The sequence below is a fragment of the Phlebotomus argentipes genome, unplaced genomic scaffold (genome assembly GCF_947086385.1).
Source record: "Phlebotomus argentipes unplaced genomic scaffold, Phlebotomus argentipes genome assembly scaffold_4, whole genome shotgun sequence".
In the NCBI taxonomy this organism is placed as follows: domain Eukaryota; kingdom Metazoa; phylum Arthropoda; class Insecta; order Diptera; family Psychodidae; genus Phlebotomus; species Phlebotomus argentipes.
Window position 1 is genome coordinate 9,385,762 of NW_026776174.1, and position 17,152 is coordinate 9,402,913.

General features: G+C 42.2%; 1 protein-coding gene across 5 annotated transcripts in view; it reads right to left on the reverse strand.

Annotated features, from left to right (window-relative positions):
- LOC132258720 (homeobox protein abdominal-B-like) overlaps window positions 1-17,152 on the reverse strand; it is a 45,965-nt gene that overhangs the window by 12,783 nt on the left and 16,030 nt on the right. For 3 of the 5 annotated variants that reach the window (XM_059756168.1, XM_059756164.1, XM_059756167.1), the window contains exons 2-3: window positions 16,719-16,847; window positions 5,840-5,890 (exon numbers count right to left, since the gene is read on the reverse strand). In XM_059756168.1, the coding sequence (XP_059612151.1) occupies window positions 5,840-5,858 (19 nt within the window). In that variant the 5' untranslated portion in view covers window positions 5,859-5,890; window positions 16,719-16,847. Of the gene's footprint in view, window positions 1-5,839; window positions 5,891-10,679; window positions 10,728-16,718; window positions 16,848-17,152 lie in introns of all 5 variants that reach the window. The other 2 variants (XM_059756165.1, XM_059756166.1) reach the window with 2 other exon arrangements.

Sequence of the window (17,152 nt, forward strand, 5' to 3'; positions counted from 1 at the left end):
GCGATAAAAGGCTAAATTTCTCTTTGAGCCTCTGTCAATGAGATCATTTTGAGTGACACTAAATGCTGTCTGCGTGAATAAATCTGTGCTCTTGGCGACGACATTTTCAGCGCCCTCTCGCTCGGGAAATTGCTTAGGTGTGAAAATTTCCATTCGGATCCATTAACATTCCCATCGAGAGAGGAGTGAGCTTCTTCAGAATGGATGCTCGTGGGTGTGGAATGTTTGCACTAAAATGTTCCCCAATGTGCCACAGAAGTTGGCTGCGGAGCGAGTTAATTGGTGGCAAATCGAAGATATATTGGTTTGAAACTCCTTAATAGATTTCAGCACTCTGGCCATGGCGATAGCCATCGTTGAATGTTTAATGAACAGAAAACATCTATTTCGAATGCGCATGAGATTATCGTGTCCGGTGAATGATCTCAAAAGGCACCTCACGGAACCCACAAGACTGCTCAAATATGGTGTGTTAATTGAGTGGCCAGAAAATGCCATCAAAAGACGACCGATCAAGATCCATGGCAGATGGTTAGTCTTGTTCTCACCCAAAAAGTGTCACTATCTTGAGAGAGCATTTTCCCTCTCGAAGGCGCGCAACTGAAAGATCGAGAACAGGTTGTTGGGCTGTGAAAAAGGAGAAAGCCACTCTCTCTCCCTGCGTTCATGAAACTTTGTAACGATATTCTCAACCTCCTGTCGCAAGGATACAGATGTTTCCAATACAGAGCGCTGTTTATCATTATCGTCGCTGTGCTTAACCCCCCCAAAAGGAAAGGCGCACTCACAGCGTAAATAAATTATGCTGAAGGGAATGTTTGTGGGGAGAGGAAACATGCACACTCCATTAATTTTCGAAAGTTCCTGTATTGTGTGCTCATCCCTTTATTCCCTCCCCAACCCAAAACCCAGGGAAAATTGAGACATTTCTCTCAGATTACCAATTTCGGCTCGAGGAAGCGAAGAAAAAAGCGACAGACAGTATCAAATAAATTATATCGAGTGAAATTTCAATGGCAGTTTTCGCTTCACCCTCTGAAGATGTGCCAAGAGAGCCACATTTTCTGACGCTGAGGGAAGATCGCGATTTTAAATTTCATCACTCGAGGGCGAAATAAGAGGATTATTTGCATTTTTCACTCTTCAAAATTCGTCTGGGGATTTTTATTTATAGATGCTGGCGAAGAACGCAATTTAAGAATATCTTTCGATGTCTTCGTGTTTGATTTATCTCTGCTAAATGCTTTTTCGAAAAAAAGTTCTCTTTGAAAATATATTTCATGGTGATTCGGAAACCCTATGAACATTTGCCCAGGGCTTTTGCTCGCCGCTTTTTGTGCCATACTTTTATAAAGAATCTCTTATCCAGCACACTTCTTTGAATTCTTGAGTGTTTTCATCAATTTATAACATTGAATAGAGATTGAATTGCCTGAGCATATTTCATACTGTTGTAAAGAATGTTTTTAAAGCAATTCCTCTATAATCTGTATCGAGAATACCTGAATTTATTTCATCTAAGTCAACGCATGCTTAAGAATGGCTGAAATGACAAGAATTAAATTTTAACAAATCATTCTCCCGAAAGTATGGTCGCCGAAGAAGTTTCCATCATTGCTATGGATAATCTCCAATGACCTTTCACCGGCCATTTATCGGTTCGATTAGTTGACATGGAATCGTGGCGAAGACCCGGAAAGATGACTCTCACGAAGAGTCGAAGTCATGGCAGAAGATTGAGCCGGAATCCGGAGGCGACAGAGCGAGAGGCACAGCTGCCGAGCCGCCTGCGTGCGAGCGAGATGGCCAGCAGAGCTGAAAACATGGCTCTCGATGGAAGATATTTATACATGGCGCAGGGAATGTCGGAGCTGCTTGATATTCACAAGAGGGAAGTGAGACAGAGGAGAAAAACGAGCCAAATGGAGGAAATGGAAGAGGCACGGAGTGAAACATGCTCCAGGGATTCGTGTGCAGCATACGCGCGGCATTTGTATGCTGGGGGAGTCGCAGGGCGAGGGTGGAAAATGTTGGCGCGTGTTTTCCATTTGAAAAGAAACACCCTCCCTCCGTGCCGTCCCACACAACAATGGCATCATTATTAACTCCATTTTGGGCGGCCGGCAAATGGACCAAAATGCAATCTGAATTTTTAATCTACTAATCAGGTGGAAAAAATGACGAGCTGGCAATTTGGCGGGATTCATAATTAAATAAACTGCGATGGTTGAGACGTGAAGAGTTTACTTAATAATGCATATCCACACACACACACACGCAGTCAAAGGACTGGGAAATCTGTTCGCAATGCGAGGACAATCCTCGAATTTATGGCTTTCGTGATGGTCTCCATTATTTTGATATGATGCCACTCGCTCTTCGCCTCAATTGCACTGCCTCAACATCGCTGTATCTCTGGCCAGAGGCGCACTGATAAAACTGCGTCTCACCCATTAGCCTGGGAGAACGATAATTTGTCAACCCCTTTTAGACAGAGAGAGAGGAGAAGAAGAAGCCCCATTTGATTGTCCTTCCTTCGGAGAAATTTCTCTTTGCCATTTTATACACCCCGATGCCATGCTTCCATCGAAGTGAGACGCAAAAAAGGGGTTTGACCGGGCCATAAAGTCGAGAAATCCATACTATTGTATGCAAAGTGTAGGCAAATCAGAGACGGTCTGAAAGCCCTTTTTTTCCTCAGCACCAAGGACCCTAAGAGAATGTCTCTCTTTCATCGCCTTCCACGTCAAACTTTCACCCGAGGACGAAAATTGAGTCAAAAATTGGAACATTTCTCAAACTCAACAGACACCAACAATGAAATACAATCCGAGAAAGCTACCACGGGGTGGATGTTTTGTAAACAAATCCGATATTCTTTCATCCCTTCGCTTCTGACACGCTTCCTCTCATGGCGAAATGGTGAAATCCGTTGGAATTCAGGGAGGGAAAAAACGTAGGGAGAAAGTATAACGCACATTGCAAGCGAAAAAAGATTAACGCAGTAATTCCAATTCGAATTTCTTACTCATGGTTCCAAGATTCTCTGCCGGGAGATTTTTCTCCACGATTGTAGGGGAGCTTCCCCAAAGAGAACACCCTCCGCGCGCGCGAGATATCGCTTTCGATTTATGATTATTGTTGTGTAAAGTTTTTCCATTTAAAAGTTTTCACGCGCGGCGGTGCCAAGAAGGAGTCGACAGAGGGCGGAAATGGGGGGTGACGCTGGCAGAGGAGGGAGGAAGAAAAAAAAAACTTTCCGCACAAATATAGCACAGAGAGGGCGGGAAAAGGAGCAAAATTACACCGGGGACTTCCAACTTTATTACACTTTGTCGCTTCTTTTGCTATTTTTGCTGGAAATCTCCACACCCACTGTCACTGTCGTCGTTCCATCGCACCCACAATTTTTCCCGTGACAGTGACATCTCCCCCGCCCACCCCCCAAAACGTGAAATTAGATATTCTTCTGCCTGGGAATTCCCCCTGGGTGAGATTGTCTCTCGCTCGGGTGTCCAAAGAATTCCATCACGTTCCATCTGCCATCGATTGCATTACCATTTCAATGGCGGGAAGGGTGGAAATTTTGCTGGGAAATCCTCACCGACAAATTCAATTTCACTGATGCATTTCATGTTGCGAGTGGCAGGGAAATGAATCCATCCTGTCTGGAATTGGTTGAGCTTCAACTTTATGTAATTTAATTTCAGTTTTCATATCTCCTCTCTATCTCTCTGCACTAGTTGACTGGCAGAGAGCTGAACCATATGGCGATGCTCTTTCCAGCTCCTTGCCTTCATCTTTTCCCATAAATGACTTCACCATGTCAAGAGAGAGAGAGGTCTGTATATGTGTGCCTCTCCGATGGCCGAGAAAAAAAAGGTATTTGGAATGAGGGAGAGATGAAGAATTATTAAATAAATTTCATTTCTTGGTAAAATTTCATCCAAAGTGAACATAAAATTCCACCGAGCTTGATTGAGTTTTTAAAGCAGAAGAATCTATCTCACAAATTTCCCTCCACTTCTCATCATGAATCCAAAATCAACCAATAGAATTAATTAAAATACCAAAATGTTGATGGAGTCCAACGGTTTTCTGGTATATTTAATATCTGAATTATAATTTCTGACTATCTCATCGCTCTCTCCGTCTGCCACACCGATCCTTAATGACTCCCCTTCGATTCTCCCATCTTCCACAACATCTTCAGCTGCGCATCACACCAATCATATGCCAAAAAGCCGAGTTCAAAAAACCCCAAACCATTTTTCCAGCGCTCACATCAAATTATTCCCCGAGCCCAGGGAGAAGACAAAAACAACAAAACTCTCCCGAAATGCTGCAGTGAGAAAGAGGCACAATAACTCGGAAATTATCTCCGCCTCTCCAGAAAAATTGATGATTATGGTGTCGATCTCGTTGAATCCTTTTCAGGAGGGTCAATTGAAATATTTTAATCGCTGTACAATTTCTCGGCAGAGAACAAAGACGATTTTTTGGCTCTCGCCTTTTCGTCTTCTTTGATCTTTCTCGCCAGCTTCCAGCTCCGGAAACTGGATCTCGTGTGAGTGAAGGGCTTGCAATTGAGGGAAAAAACAGCCTCCTCCAGCAGATCACTCATAAATATCTGACTTTATACATGAATTCCATTCTAGCCTCTGATCACAACTTTTCTGTAAATTGATCCTCTCGTTTGGACATCCAAAAACGAAAGCCACAACGCTTCTCCAAGCTCAGTTGCAACATAGCCAACAAGAAGCCAAAAGGAGTGACAATGTTGGAGTATAAATTGTCATCTTTATTTGATCTCTCCTCCCAAATGATCGTGTGTCATATCCCCAGGGAGATCATCCATGAATCGAGATGCACAATAAATTCACAGATTTGTTCGATAAATCTGGTGAGTTATTCCCATGTCGTCTGCAGCTCCTCTGAATTGATATCAGATTTAATCCACACCCCAGACATAATGCTCGCAGAGTGTCACCTCGCTTAAGTGATCCCAAATGACTGAGCTTTTCTCCCACAGTCGCGCTCGAAAGGCGTGGACGGTGGGGATTTATTTATTTTTAATTCTTCGCCTGTGTCTCAATCAAGAGCGATTGAAATGCGGTGCCAATGAACGAGGCATGAGTTTATTTAAATAGAATTCCACACTCGGGACTACATATGGCGGATTTCCATCAAGGTTAGACTGCTGTCTTCACGGAGGCCAGAGCGCAAAGCAACCCAACTAACCACTAAAATGGATGTGAATTGAAGTGGAAATAGAGATATTTCCACTCTTCGAGTCGCCCTCCTCTCTAAATCGATACTTTATTGATTTCTTACCTTTTTATCCTCTTTCGTCTGGGGTTTTTTTTAAACCTCTCTCCTCGCCAGTGAGTCGGAGGCGAAGAGTGGAAAATGCCAGAAGAAAAGCCAAAGAAGCGTACAGAGAGATAAGAAGAAAATTGCAGCATTTTCCCAAAAACCCAATGGAAGGAAAGATGTGTTAGTTTCCATGTACCAAATTCCCCCAATGTTACAGGAATACAAACCATACAATTTATCTACTCATTCCCTCATCCACACATTTCTATTTACCATCGTTAGAAGTGGAAGATCAAGCAGTTTTGTATATTAGTTTCTCTCTCTTCGTACGTTTTTCATGTCTTGTGTTTTTTTTAGTAGGAGTTAATCGAGGAGGAAAAAAAACAGAGACAAACAGCTTTGAGTTAATAATTTATGAAGAAAACAAAAATTGGAAGGAAGAGGAGTGAAAAATATTAATTTGACAGAAGAAGAAATGATAACGAATGGATTTCAAGGTGAATAATTTTATCCATGTACTTACTAAAGTCACTAATGTACATAACTGCTTGCTTTCCTCATACAGCAGCTGTAACTATAAAATGATAAGCCACGAATTAGAATATGTTTGCCATTTTTCCACAATACATAGAATTGTTATAATGTGAAAATCATGAGTGATTATGAATATTCGGGGCGAATTTTTCATCAAAAGACTGTGAGTGAGGGAAAACGCGGCCGGGAAATGAGCACGATGGGAGTGAAAAGACCATTTATTAGCCATTCGCGTGCTTTGCGTGCCACCAGAAAATATTTCATACGCCTTCCAGTCTTAATCCGAGCTCAAGACACAAAAGAGCCGGCTAAAGAAATTGACCCTGCACCCAGAGTGAATATATATATGGAAAACCGTAACGATATTTCTCTTCACCCCCACAATTTCAATGAATTTGATATTTTTTCTCTCTCTCTCTCTCCAAGTCACATTTTATATGAATTTATCTTGGAAAAAAACATTCCCTCCAGCCAAAGTCGTTAAAATTCTCTACGTTTGAGTTAAAATATTGCGGACGAATTTGGGTTCCACGGTCTCGTGGTCATGACTTATTTTGCAGGGAGATTGCTAGTAAATTGTGCCCAGAAGAGGCCCAATTTGACAGTCGAGAGATCGCTAATTGGCTTAGGAGAATCCGATTAAATCTCTATATGGATATTTGATTGGCAAGAAGCATATGCTTCAAGCATATCAATAGCCTTCGTGCAAATGAATTTATTCTCTCTTTCAGCAGCGAAATCACTGGGAAGACACCCGTTTGAGCTATTTTGCATTAAATAGAGTTTAACTGGCATTTCTCTCTGCATCAAAAATGCCATAAAACCCCCATGGTGTCCCAAAAATGTGTCTCTACAACCCTGCCGAAGGGCTCCAAGGGTGGGTGGCGTGGAGATACCCTTTTTCCCCGGCTCGGAAATCCTTCAGTGACAAATATAAAAGCCATCACGACCCATATGAAATTGGGATAAACAATAGATAGAGAGCGAGAGAGAGAGAGATTCACAATCTTATCAGACATTCTATGAGAATATACCTTTTGTGCGCCATATGAGAGCGCCTTCTGGAGGCCCCTCACTCACTATGGCACATCCCAACTGAGCCCCAGAACTAAATCCTCGAAAGGGTGGTACGCGCTGGGAATATAGATTTCATTTTATACCGAGAGGGAGAATGGCAGTCTCTATCTCTCCCACTTTCTCCAGCGCAACAATAACCATTGCCACTGTGTACAATAATCTTGAGATGAAATCAAAACGATTTTGATTCTGTGCCCAGAATATCCAAAGAGCCTGCACAAAGCGCATTTCATCGTGTCTGCCACTCACAATTCAACATTATTCTTCCACATTCCTCCTCCTCGGATTTCTCTCCGTGATCCTCTTCTTCACTCACATTCCCTGACAACGGCGTGTTCTTCATTCCGCCCCGAAAAACTCTCCAAAGACGGAGTTCCCAAATTTTTTATTCCTCTGCATCAAGCGAGAATTTCTGGTACAAGAGCATCTTGTTATAATTTTCGAGGAGCGCAATAAATTATGATAACAACATGTCAAGAATTTTCTTTTTAATTAGTCCCAGTGCCAGACTCTGAGGCATGACACGCTTTCCTGGAGGGTTGTGAAATTAAACAGATCATCCCAGCCACCCTGTGAATTCCTCGCTCGCAAATTAATTTTCACCCACATGGAGTGTGTCAATTTCCCACACCACCCACGAACATTTCCCCAGCTAAATTGCAAATGCGAAGCTCTGGCAGGAAAAAAAGCATCACGTTGGCAAAATATTCCTTATCAGTGCCAATTTATATTCCACGTCGCGCATTTTTTCCCCGGTGGCAGTCTTGATGGGCTGGCGAGAAATTGTCGAGGGGTGGCTGTAAATGTCTAATTATCAACCCTCATTTGTGGGACTGGGTAGCGGGTGTTGGATGAAACTTTAAATTTATCGCGCATTTTCGCTCCGTTTGCATTTTATCAATGTCGACGAGCGCCATCAGGGGTGATTTTCCACACCCCCTTTTCCCCCACCCGATCTCCCGGGGAAAATGTGGAAATTTTCCCGGGTGAATTGTACGCCACTGACTGTAAATTTGTTGCCGACAGAGAGATACGGAGAGCATTGTGAAGCGCCGTCGGCTGGAGTTTAAAGTTGAATTGCTCTCGTTGTGTATATCATGCGGACTTTCGAAATGATGCTCCCTTGTCTCCATTTTCTTCTCCATTTTGCCAGAATGAGTCGCGCCCACACCCCTCACAACCCCTATAATTACACTCCCCATTTCGTTCGCTCGGTTGCTCCTTAATTAGAAACAGGAATTTAGTGTCGAAGTTGAAATTTCATTACAACAATGCGCATCTCATGGCCGGGAGGCGAGCGGAAACCACGCCGGGTGGAAGTCTGAGAGCAATTTCCACCCTTTTCATTGATACCACCAGTCGAAAAAGTGGGAGATTGAGAGCACTTGAAAAGTCTCCTCGAGCCTCTCCATCGCCGCATGCGTCGCAGATAATGATATTCAAAATGGGAATAAAAGACAAATGTTTCGCCTAGAGGACTTTTCATTTAATTTCATACGAAAGGAAGTGTTTCGCCGGCGTTTTATTGCCCACTCCATCCATAGTCGAAAAAGAGTTCACCCCAAAGTTTGGGGTATATACGAACTTTGTACAACTTTCCTCATATCTTCACTCTTGGCCTCCCCTTTTGTGCAGAATCGACAACATTCTGATGGGGCCACCATTGTCACTCTCTGTCTCTCGTCACTCTGATAAAATGTCCATGGCCGTAAGACATTAAGTCATCTCAAGTGGCGCTCTCACGATGTAAAGCAGAAAGAATGGATAAAAAGAACCTTCAATCCACTTAGTGGCACTCGGAGAGGGTCCACTGAGTCGCCAGATTTCCCGCAGCGAGACATCAACTCCCACACTCACCCCATCGGATCAAAACAATTCCATCAGCCTCAATTACACTGAGTCAACAACATCAATTTCCCTCACATGACGCATATGCATTATCCACACAATTTCCCTCTCCTTCGGCCGCTCACAGGCAAATTTTCATTGTGCTTTTTCACCCTGGACCTCTGATATTTTCCTACCCACACCCTAGCACTCAAGTGCCACCCCCAGTTGTCCGCCCTCGCCCCTCGGCAGTTCATTTTTCGCATGTCCAGAGGCGCACAAGTGACGACTTCTTGTGCTGCGCCCTGAACAACTCGCAAGTATGCTAAGCAGTTTCCCATCTAAGAAGAGCAGCAATTTGCCACCTCCTCAGGCAAACGCTCGGGAAAATAACATACACTCACACACACCCTGAAAACATGAAAATTCGCAATGGCGCGCGAGGTGGGGAAAAGCTCGAAAATGTGCCGGAAAAAATAGGAAAAGAAAATAATACGAAAGTTTCGCTTTCCACCCTCATCGTCTCTCACATAATTTATACATAAATGCACACCCACCGATGGGGCCACCCTTGGCAAACATGCCCGGCAGGCCCTGGAAAAGCTCCACAGCGCGTGAGGGAGAAATTCCTCCTCATAGTCAATTCACTGATGTCGTGGGTGGGATATTTTCCATGCAAACAGAAAGAGACTTTTTTCTATTTATTTTTCATCCCCTCTTTCAGCTCGCCGGGGGAGAATTTTTCTCGTTGGGTGGAAATTGATTTATTCCATCCTCTCTTTCACTCCGTGAAAGGATATGAAAATTCCATTTGCAATTTCAAGCACAAAATAACTCAACGTGACAGGACGAATGGTAGTTTGGCGTCTTGGTGGGGACACAGGGGGAGAGGTCCACAAAAGGGGAGCCGATCGACATGCATGAGCGAGAGACAGAGTTGGAAATATGTTGTCAAAACAATATGCAATCAACACAAAGTGCCACTACATTGTTTTACGATGGCACGACGAGAAAAATATGTGCCTTTTGATGTGTGTTAACATCAAATGCCATTAAAGAGGTCCCCCCAACTCCACCAGAGATGCTCCACTGAAAGTTGCCAAATTTTGGAGATTTTGCAACGAATTTTGCGCATGAGAATTGCATATTTTGCGCGGCAGATGAGTGATTCTCAATCTTTGTGCTCATCATTAATGCAAATTATTTAATTTAGAGGCAGAAATAAACGTCAGACTCTGGCTCAACTTGGTCTCACGCAAGGCTGCGTGAAGATTTAAATAGCACTTTATTAAAATTGCGCATGAAAGATTTTTCTACGCGTAGTAAATATAATTTTTTCTTGTAAATCACCACAAAAGTGATTTATGCCCAATGCATAATCGGCGTCTACCAGGCGTCTCCACTTGATATACATAATTAATGATTAGTTGATTAATTACACCGTGCTCATACGACTGTACGATCTTTCGCGTGTTACTCCCCTCAATTTCGATTCAAAAGCTATAATAAAGCCATTGAGCAAGAGTAACTCTTGAGAATCCCTCCCTCTCACATCCTCTGTGGTTTATTAGAAAATTCTCACTGAATATGTGACGCATTCATGCCAGAAGGTGGAAATAAGAAATGGAGAAAAATCGTCAATGAGTGCAATTTAGACAGAGTGATTTCAATTTATGTCGCCTCATGCTATTTTGTTTCCCTTTCATCGCTCCTATAAATGGATTCGTAGATGGAGGTTTTTTCTTCCCCTCGGCGCGGGTTCAATTTAAATTTCTCAACGTGGCATTTTTGCAGCGCACTGATCCCCATCAGAAAATCGTAAAATTTTCATCATTTTATTTTAAATCTGGGTGAATATATGGTGACGGATAGATATAAAGTCGAGTCGCAAGTGTGTTAGAATAAAATAAATTGAATGAGCTCACTTTTCCTTCTTCTCTCCCACACTCTCGGCATGTTTTTCCATTGGTCGTCTTTTCCATGGAAGAAGCGAGAAGAGAAAACTTCATAAATTGGAAAATTATACAACGAGGAAAAATATAATGTGGGCATGGAAAATGAAATGGACGGAGATTTTGCTTCGCATGGCTTGAATGGAAAAAGCCAGAGGATTGTGTCCACTTTACTGGGTAATTTTTCATCTCTCCAGTCCATATTCCGCCTCCTCTGTGTCGTATCCACATTGAATAAATATAATATGAAATGTTGCTTGATGGACAAAATAATAATAAAAAGAACTTCTCTGTCTCCTTGAGAATATCTCTTGATTTTTTATTTGTTCATCTTCCAAGTCGTTTTTTCTCTGTCTTGCGGTGCTTCTTGAGAATCTCAAGAGAGATTCTGAGCTTCCTCCCCCTCTGGCACTGTATTATTCTTCATCCTCATATTTTTTTTTCTCTCCTTGCTCTCCGCCCCTCCCCTGACCCCAGACCAATTGTGAAGGAGACGCAACGAGAGTGAGTAAATAAAATAGGAGCGACAAGAGGAGAAACTGATTATATAGATCCCCAGATTATACGACTTTCCTGAAACTAATAATAGTGCTGACTCTGTACCATTTCATTTGTTATTTTGTCTCTGTCTCCTTCTTCTCTATGTTTTTTCGTCCTCCTCCACAGTGTCCTTTGTCACACATAATTCTATTTTGATTCTCCTTCTCTGGGCTCTCTTGGGTGTGTGTTTTTTCCTCCGCATCGCCCCAGAATTTTCTTTGAGATAAGCGCAGAGTGTGGGGAAATTGATGATGTGGTATCTTGAGAAGTTCCTCTTTGACCTCCACAGCTTTAATGAGCTTTCACTGTAATTGGTATTGATGAGGCTCAAAATTTTTCCACACACACCTGAAGCCAATTAGGCTATCCATTTTCCCCCCCGAAAATTGACATGCTAAGAGCAAATTTTTTCATCGGCCGAGGAAACCCGGCACGACAATGCCCACCGGTGGTTGTATTGTCTACAAGAGTCAGGCAAAAATAACACCCAACAAGAGGTAATAAATAATTTAATAGCTGCTAAAAGTGCTCATTACAATTTCATCATATTTTACCAAGCACACACTTCCAGTAGCATGCAAATCGGCCACATTAGAGCCATCTGCATCTCTGTAGGTAAGGCAAGACACACACTCGCGCGAAGCTTTTTCCCAACTACTCGCACTTGGCTTTACTCGCGCGTAAATGACCGAGATGTCTTCATAAAGTTAATTGCAACAATCTAACAACGTACTAAAATGTAAGGAGAGCCTCGCCGGTGGAAAAAACACGCAGAGTGTAGTCAACATAACGACCCAATTAAATTTTGAAACATTTTCTTTCGGCCACAGACACTCGCTGAGATAAAGCACTGGTACTTGTGGAACCATAAAAGCTGCCCACCATTTCAGTGACATCTAGTGAAAGCATTTTCGAAATGGACCGACTTTCTCCGCTATGTATGCACACCCCTGGATGATGAGGGGTGTGTCTTCTGGTCTAGGGGTTTGCCAATTGAGAGAAGGTTGCATGGAATTCATTCACAGCGACTCGTGGTCTGGCTGAAAAACCTCTCAACTGTTACTTTCTCTCTCATCCAGCGTGCAGTTATTAAGGACGTCCCACTCTAGAGTCGGCCAAAAGACACCCCCGAACGATTCCTCAAGGTTTAACGGCAATTTGCTCCTTTTCACCCACATTGCGAATAGGTCTAAGCCGTAAAATTAATTCATCATCAATAATTTCGCGGTTTTTTCTGGCTCCCATCCAGGGTCGTCCGTTAGCAATAATGGGACAATTATGATTATTGGCCAATAACCGGCTGAATTTATTTGCTTTCATCGTATGTGTAATTTATTGGTGAAAATATTGCCACGTCAATGGCTGACTGTGCATGAAAAATTCAACTAAATTGCTTTTGTGTCTCCGTCTGAGGAATGTGCCGTGGCACTGATGGAATTTCTGCCAATTTCCCAATCACGGAGACACATTTATTGTCCCCCAGCGCGGCTCACATTTGTTGCGGGAGCGAAACCAATTCCCCGTGGAAATGACCCGAACGCCGGTTTTTCCGGCCAAATTTGCAATTTGCAATTGGGCAATGCAAGAGCGTACGCGGGAGCTGTCAGGCGACCATAGAATGACAAGGAGAAGGCAAATGAATGGGAATTGTATGCGCGGGGCGAGCAATAAATTAAAATGCTTGGCAATAAACAATTTTGTGTCTATATCTGAAACGATCATAACAAGAAAAACAGATATATCTTTATATGTTGCAATAAACTTATACATTACACACATATATAAATAATATGAGGCTACTTAGAAAACCAACAAGAACCGCATATAACAGCAATGCGATCCCATTTAACGGGAGGGTGTTAAACTTTTTATGAGAATTAAATTACTCACTCGTCAATTTTAGAGTTTGATTTTTAACAAATTAGCGTAAGAAATGAAAACAATACTGGAATGTGTGGAGGGAAGAGGAGAAAAAAGCCCCGCGCCACTATAAAACAATTAATTATATTCGATTTTAATGGCGCACTTTCAGTGAGAGAGCTTCCAATCACCGGGCGCCTCCATCGCTATGCATATGCTTCACACCCGGCGCCTCCATCGACCCGTTTCAGCGTCGAAAAGCTGTCGCACTGCTTCTCTTCTCCACCGGAACTCAATTCCAAACGGGAAAGATTTTAATTCTTCGCCACCATCGTGGGCAAACTAGAGATTATCCCCAATTGAAAAGTCTCGTCAAGTGGATGAGAGATAATTTAATGACTTTGATGTTTTCATCTCCTCAAGAGATTCATCCTCTTTGCTCGATACATCTCTTCCGTCCCTTCCGCCAAGATAAAAACGTGAAATATATCGTCGAAGAGAGAAAGAAGTCCGCATCTCTCGTGGCTCCACATAAGTTGAGTTTCAGATAAAATTATATGAATAGTATATAATGTACGTGTTGTACACTTTATTTATTTGTGAAGCTTGGTACATAAGAGATGTTGTCTGCTACTTTATGATCGCCATAAATAAACCGAACTTTTCATGTAAAATACATCCAACCATTCCATTCCACTCCGTGCGCCCGAACATCATGGAGCGCGGGCAGAGTGTATTTGGTATTTGGGCCTCGTATCTATTTCATTTTGATGGGAGCACCATCCAATTTATTCTTAGGGTCTCTTCTCTGACTCCCCAATGAATTATACTCTTCCACTCTCCTGGGCTCTGCCGTCCCATCTCAATTATTTCCCCATCGTCCCACCCTCCGTGGAGCAGCTCGGCTCCTCGTCTTGCCCAAGACAATGTTGTGCAAAATTCAAATTCCACTGAGTCATAAATCAAGCTGAGAAGTTGAGAGATTGAATTTTCAGTGAAGTATTCCATTGGAATCACATTCTGTCGGTCACTCAGCGAAAATCTCATATAACAGAGATGTCAAAATATGGGCAATAATTGACTCTTTCGCTTAGAAAGTATATCACACTCGTAATTTCATTGCAACGGATCAGTTTCATAGCTAACAAATGCTGAGTAAATGCCTCAACTGCAGAGGGAATTGCCAATGGTTCTTGTTACACTCACTCGAAGAATGTGAGTTACGAGAATTGCCCTTGTTGCGCTGTTTTATTTCTCTGCATATTGAATTAATCAGGATTCGTAGACATAGAAATAACTGACTTTCTACAAATTTAATTGAGTTGATATTGAAATTTCACTCGAAATGTAAAAATTCCCGTCATTCCCCAAAATGTTTTCTTCTCGGCAAATAACATATAAAAGAGGAAGGAAAACTCACACCCTAATGTTGGCTTTTCTTGAATTATTTCCAGAATCTGCCCCATCAATAAAAATTGCGAGAATTCGTGCTGTGACTTCTCAAAATAGTCTGCCAGCTGTAAATCATTCGATTTTCCAGTGGGGCGTTTTTCCACCCCCGTGGCTCTGATGGTTTTTCCACAGAGCCGGCGCCAGGAGAGCCTTCCTTCAGCACGGAGCGGATCTGGTGGGAAGTTATTGATCCAGCATGGCGGCCACAGGCGCTCTTCCCATTGGCGCAGTCACGAGTGCGCTGTGAGCAGGAATCATGGTTGTTTGACTTCCTCCTCGCGGTTCGCCCGAGGGATAATGAATGTGCCCATACATTTGGAGATTACACTCTCCTCGATCTTGTGCAGTGATTATCCCCATATACGTTGTAATTTATATGCCAAACGCCGCGATGGCTCAGCTTATTATTTATGGAAAAATTGCCCGCACGAAATTTATGCAGAATAAATTACTGAGGGATACAAAATGGCAGACTTCTTCCATACACAAAGTCACACAAATCTTGAAAGCACGAAGGAAATCATCCTGGTCGGAGGTCAAAGCCGAGTGCTATAAAATGTGGAATAATCATGAGAAAATGAAGGCATTTTTTCCCATACTGTCAATTCAATAGCAACCCCTTTTAATCGTGAGACTCCTTCCGAGCCATCCTCTCCTCATTCATGCCCACCATTTATGCACATATTTGTACACCAGTAATGAATTTATTGAAGCCATAACAATAAAAGGAAGTTTATTGAGTGTTTATAGATTTATGACCGATGCTACCTTCTACCACCTTCTTCTGCCAACACTCTTCCTCGTGCTAACATTTTGTGCACATATCACAATGATGGGCATTTCTCAGCACCATAATATCCCCATAATGCCTCGTCTCTGCCAATTATCGCATTCGGTGGCCTCTTTCGGCCCATTCGCGTGCACAATACCGAAAAACTGGGGGGACGCGAAAGCTCAGAGATGCACTTTATGCGCCTTTGTCAATCAACTCATAGTTTCATATATGCGTGTCATTGGGGTGGAAGGCATGAGCAAAGAGAGTCATAAATAAGGTATTTTTATGGGCCAGCATTTGACTATTCATTTAATTTGTGAACCATATTTTCTCAATAATTCGACAAAGAAACACTTTTTTTTGTCCAAAAGTCTCCTTAGTCTCTAAATTGGGGTCACAATAAAATAATAATTTTGTGAGTTTTGACATGCGGTGTCACCTTGAGGGCGACGTTCTTAACCCATTTTTTCCACACGATTTCCTTTCTGCCGGCCACAAGAAATCCTCTCTCGACAAAGAGGCTCAGCCTTCGGCAATTGCTCCAATTTTTTTTGCCGCCATAATGCAACGCAGTGCCTTGAAAAATCAAAAGTGTAGCTAATTTGCATGGATAAAGGCAGTTTCACATTTGCATCGACTCTATTGAGCATTCCAACAGTGCATTTTGACCTCAAGACGCAATATTTTACGGCTGTCGCCACACAAAAAGAGTTTGCTTTCAATTTAGAAGCATTTTCAACCATTCTAGATCTCGTGTCGTTAATACATATGGTTAGAGTGGAGAAAAAAGACATTTTCCTAATTTTTCATAGGGTCAAATCTAACCGTAAAAAAATCAATTAGGCGAGGGAGCGTCGGAGTTTTTCTTGGTGGCATTTCATACATAGAAAGGGTAGAGAAGGAGAAGAAAGGGAGCCATGAAATCGAAGAAGGGTCGTGTGAGGGGATGGCAAAAGGCCAATGAGAATGGCACGACGAGGGTAGGAAAAAGGGAGGAAATTTTCTCTTTCTCAATCTAATAATAAATTTTATGTCTTTCACTGAGGAAAATGTTTTCTCCGGAATTAGAGAAGGGTGTGCAGTGAGCGCAAAAGGTGTGTTCGTTTTAATACCTTTTCCTCCCTTTCATCGCATTTTTTTCCAGCCCCGCAGGGAGAAAGGCGCCACGGAGAGAGAGAGAGATTCTTTCATTCTCGTCTTGAATTCATTTTATTAAATCGCTCATATTGAAAAAAGGGAGGTGTTGAAAAATTACGTCACTTTATGCAGCCACTTAAATCTCCCTTTATGGACGATGGAATTTATCTTTCAGCAATAGAATATCCTTAATTTTCCAGGGGATGTAAGAAATGTGTGAATAATTGCAAAGAGGATTTAATACTCACATATTATCTAAATCCAGAATAACACATTTCAGTCATTCATATAATTGATTTTTATCACTCAATATCAATCTTATTTTATTGCTTTATTTATTTTGATGGAATCCTTGTTTATATCTGCCGCTTTCCTCCCTTCATGAGAAGGCCGAAAAATAAATAGATTGAGAAGTTATGCATTAGTTAAACTGTTGATTTATTTATCAATGCATGTTTTCTCCCAAATGTGGAGATGATTTACTGAGATCCTCCACAGCGTGAAAATCTTGTAAAAAATGTTTGTGTATTTCACTCTTTTCTTCGGTATTCTAGAAATCATCACTAAACAACATCATTGAATGAGTAAATGGAGCCTCGATTTGTTTGCCATCGCGAAGAAGTTCTTAACTGAGCGTGATAAAAACACGCACCCAAGAGTAAGAAGGAAAAAATCAAGTGCA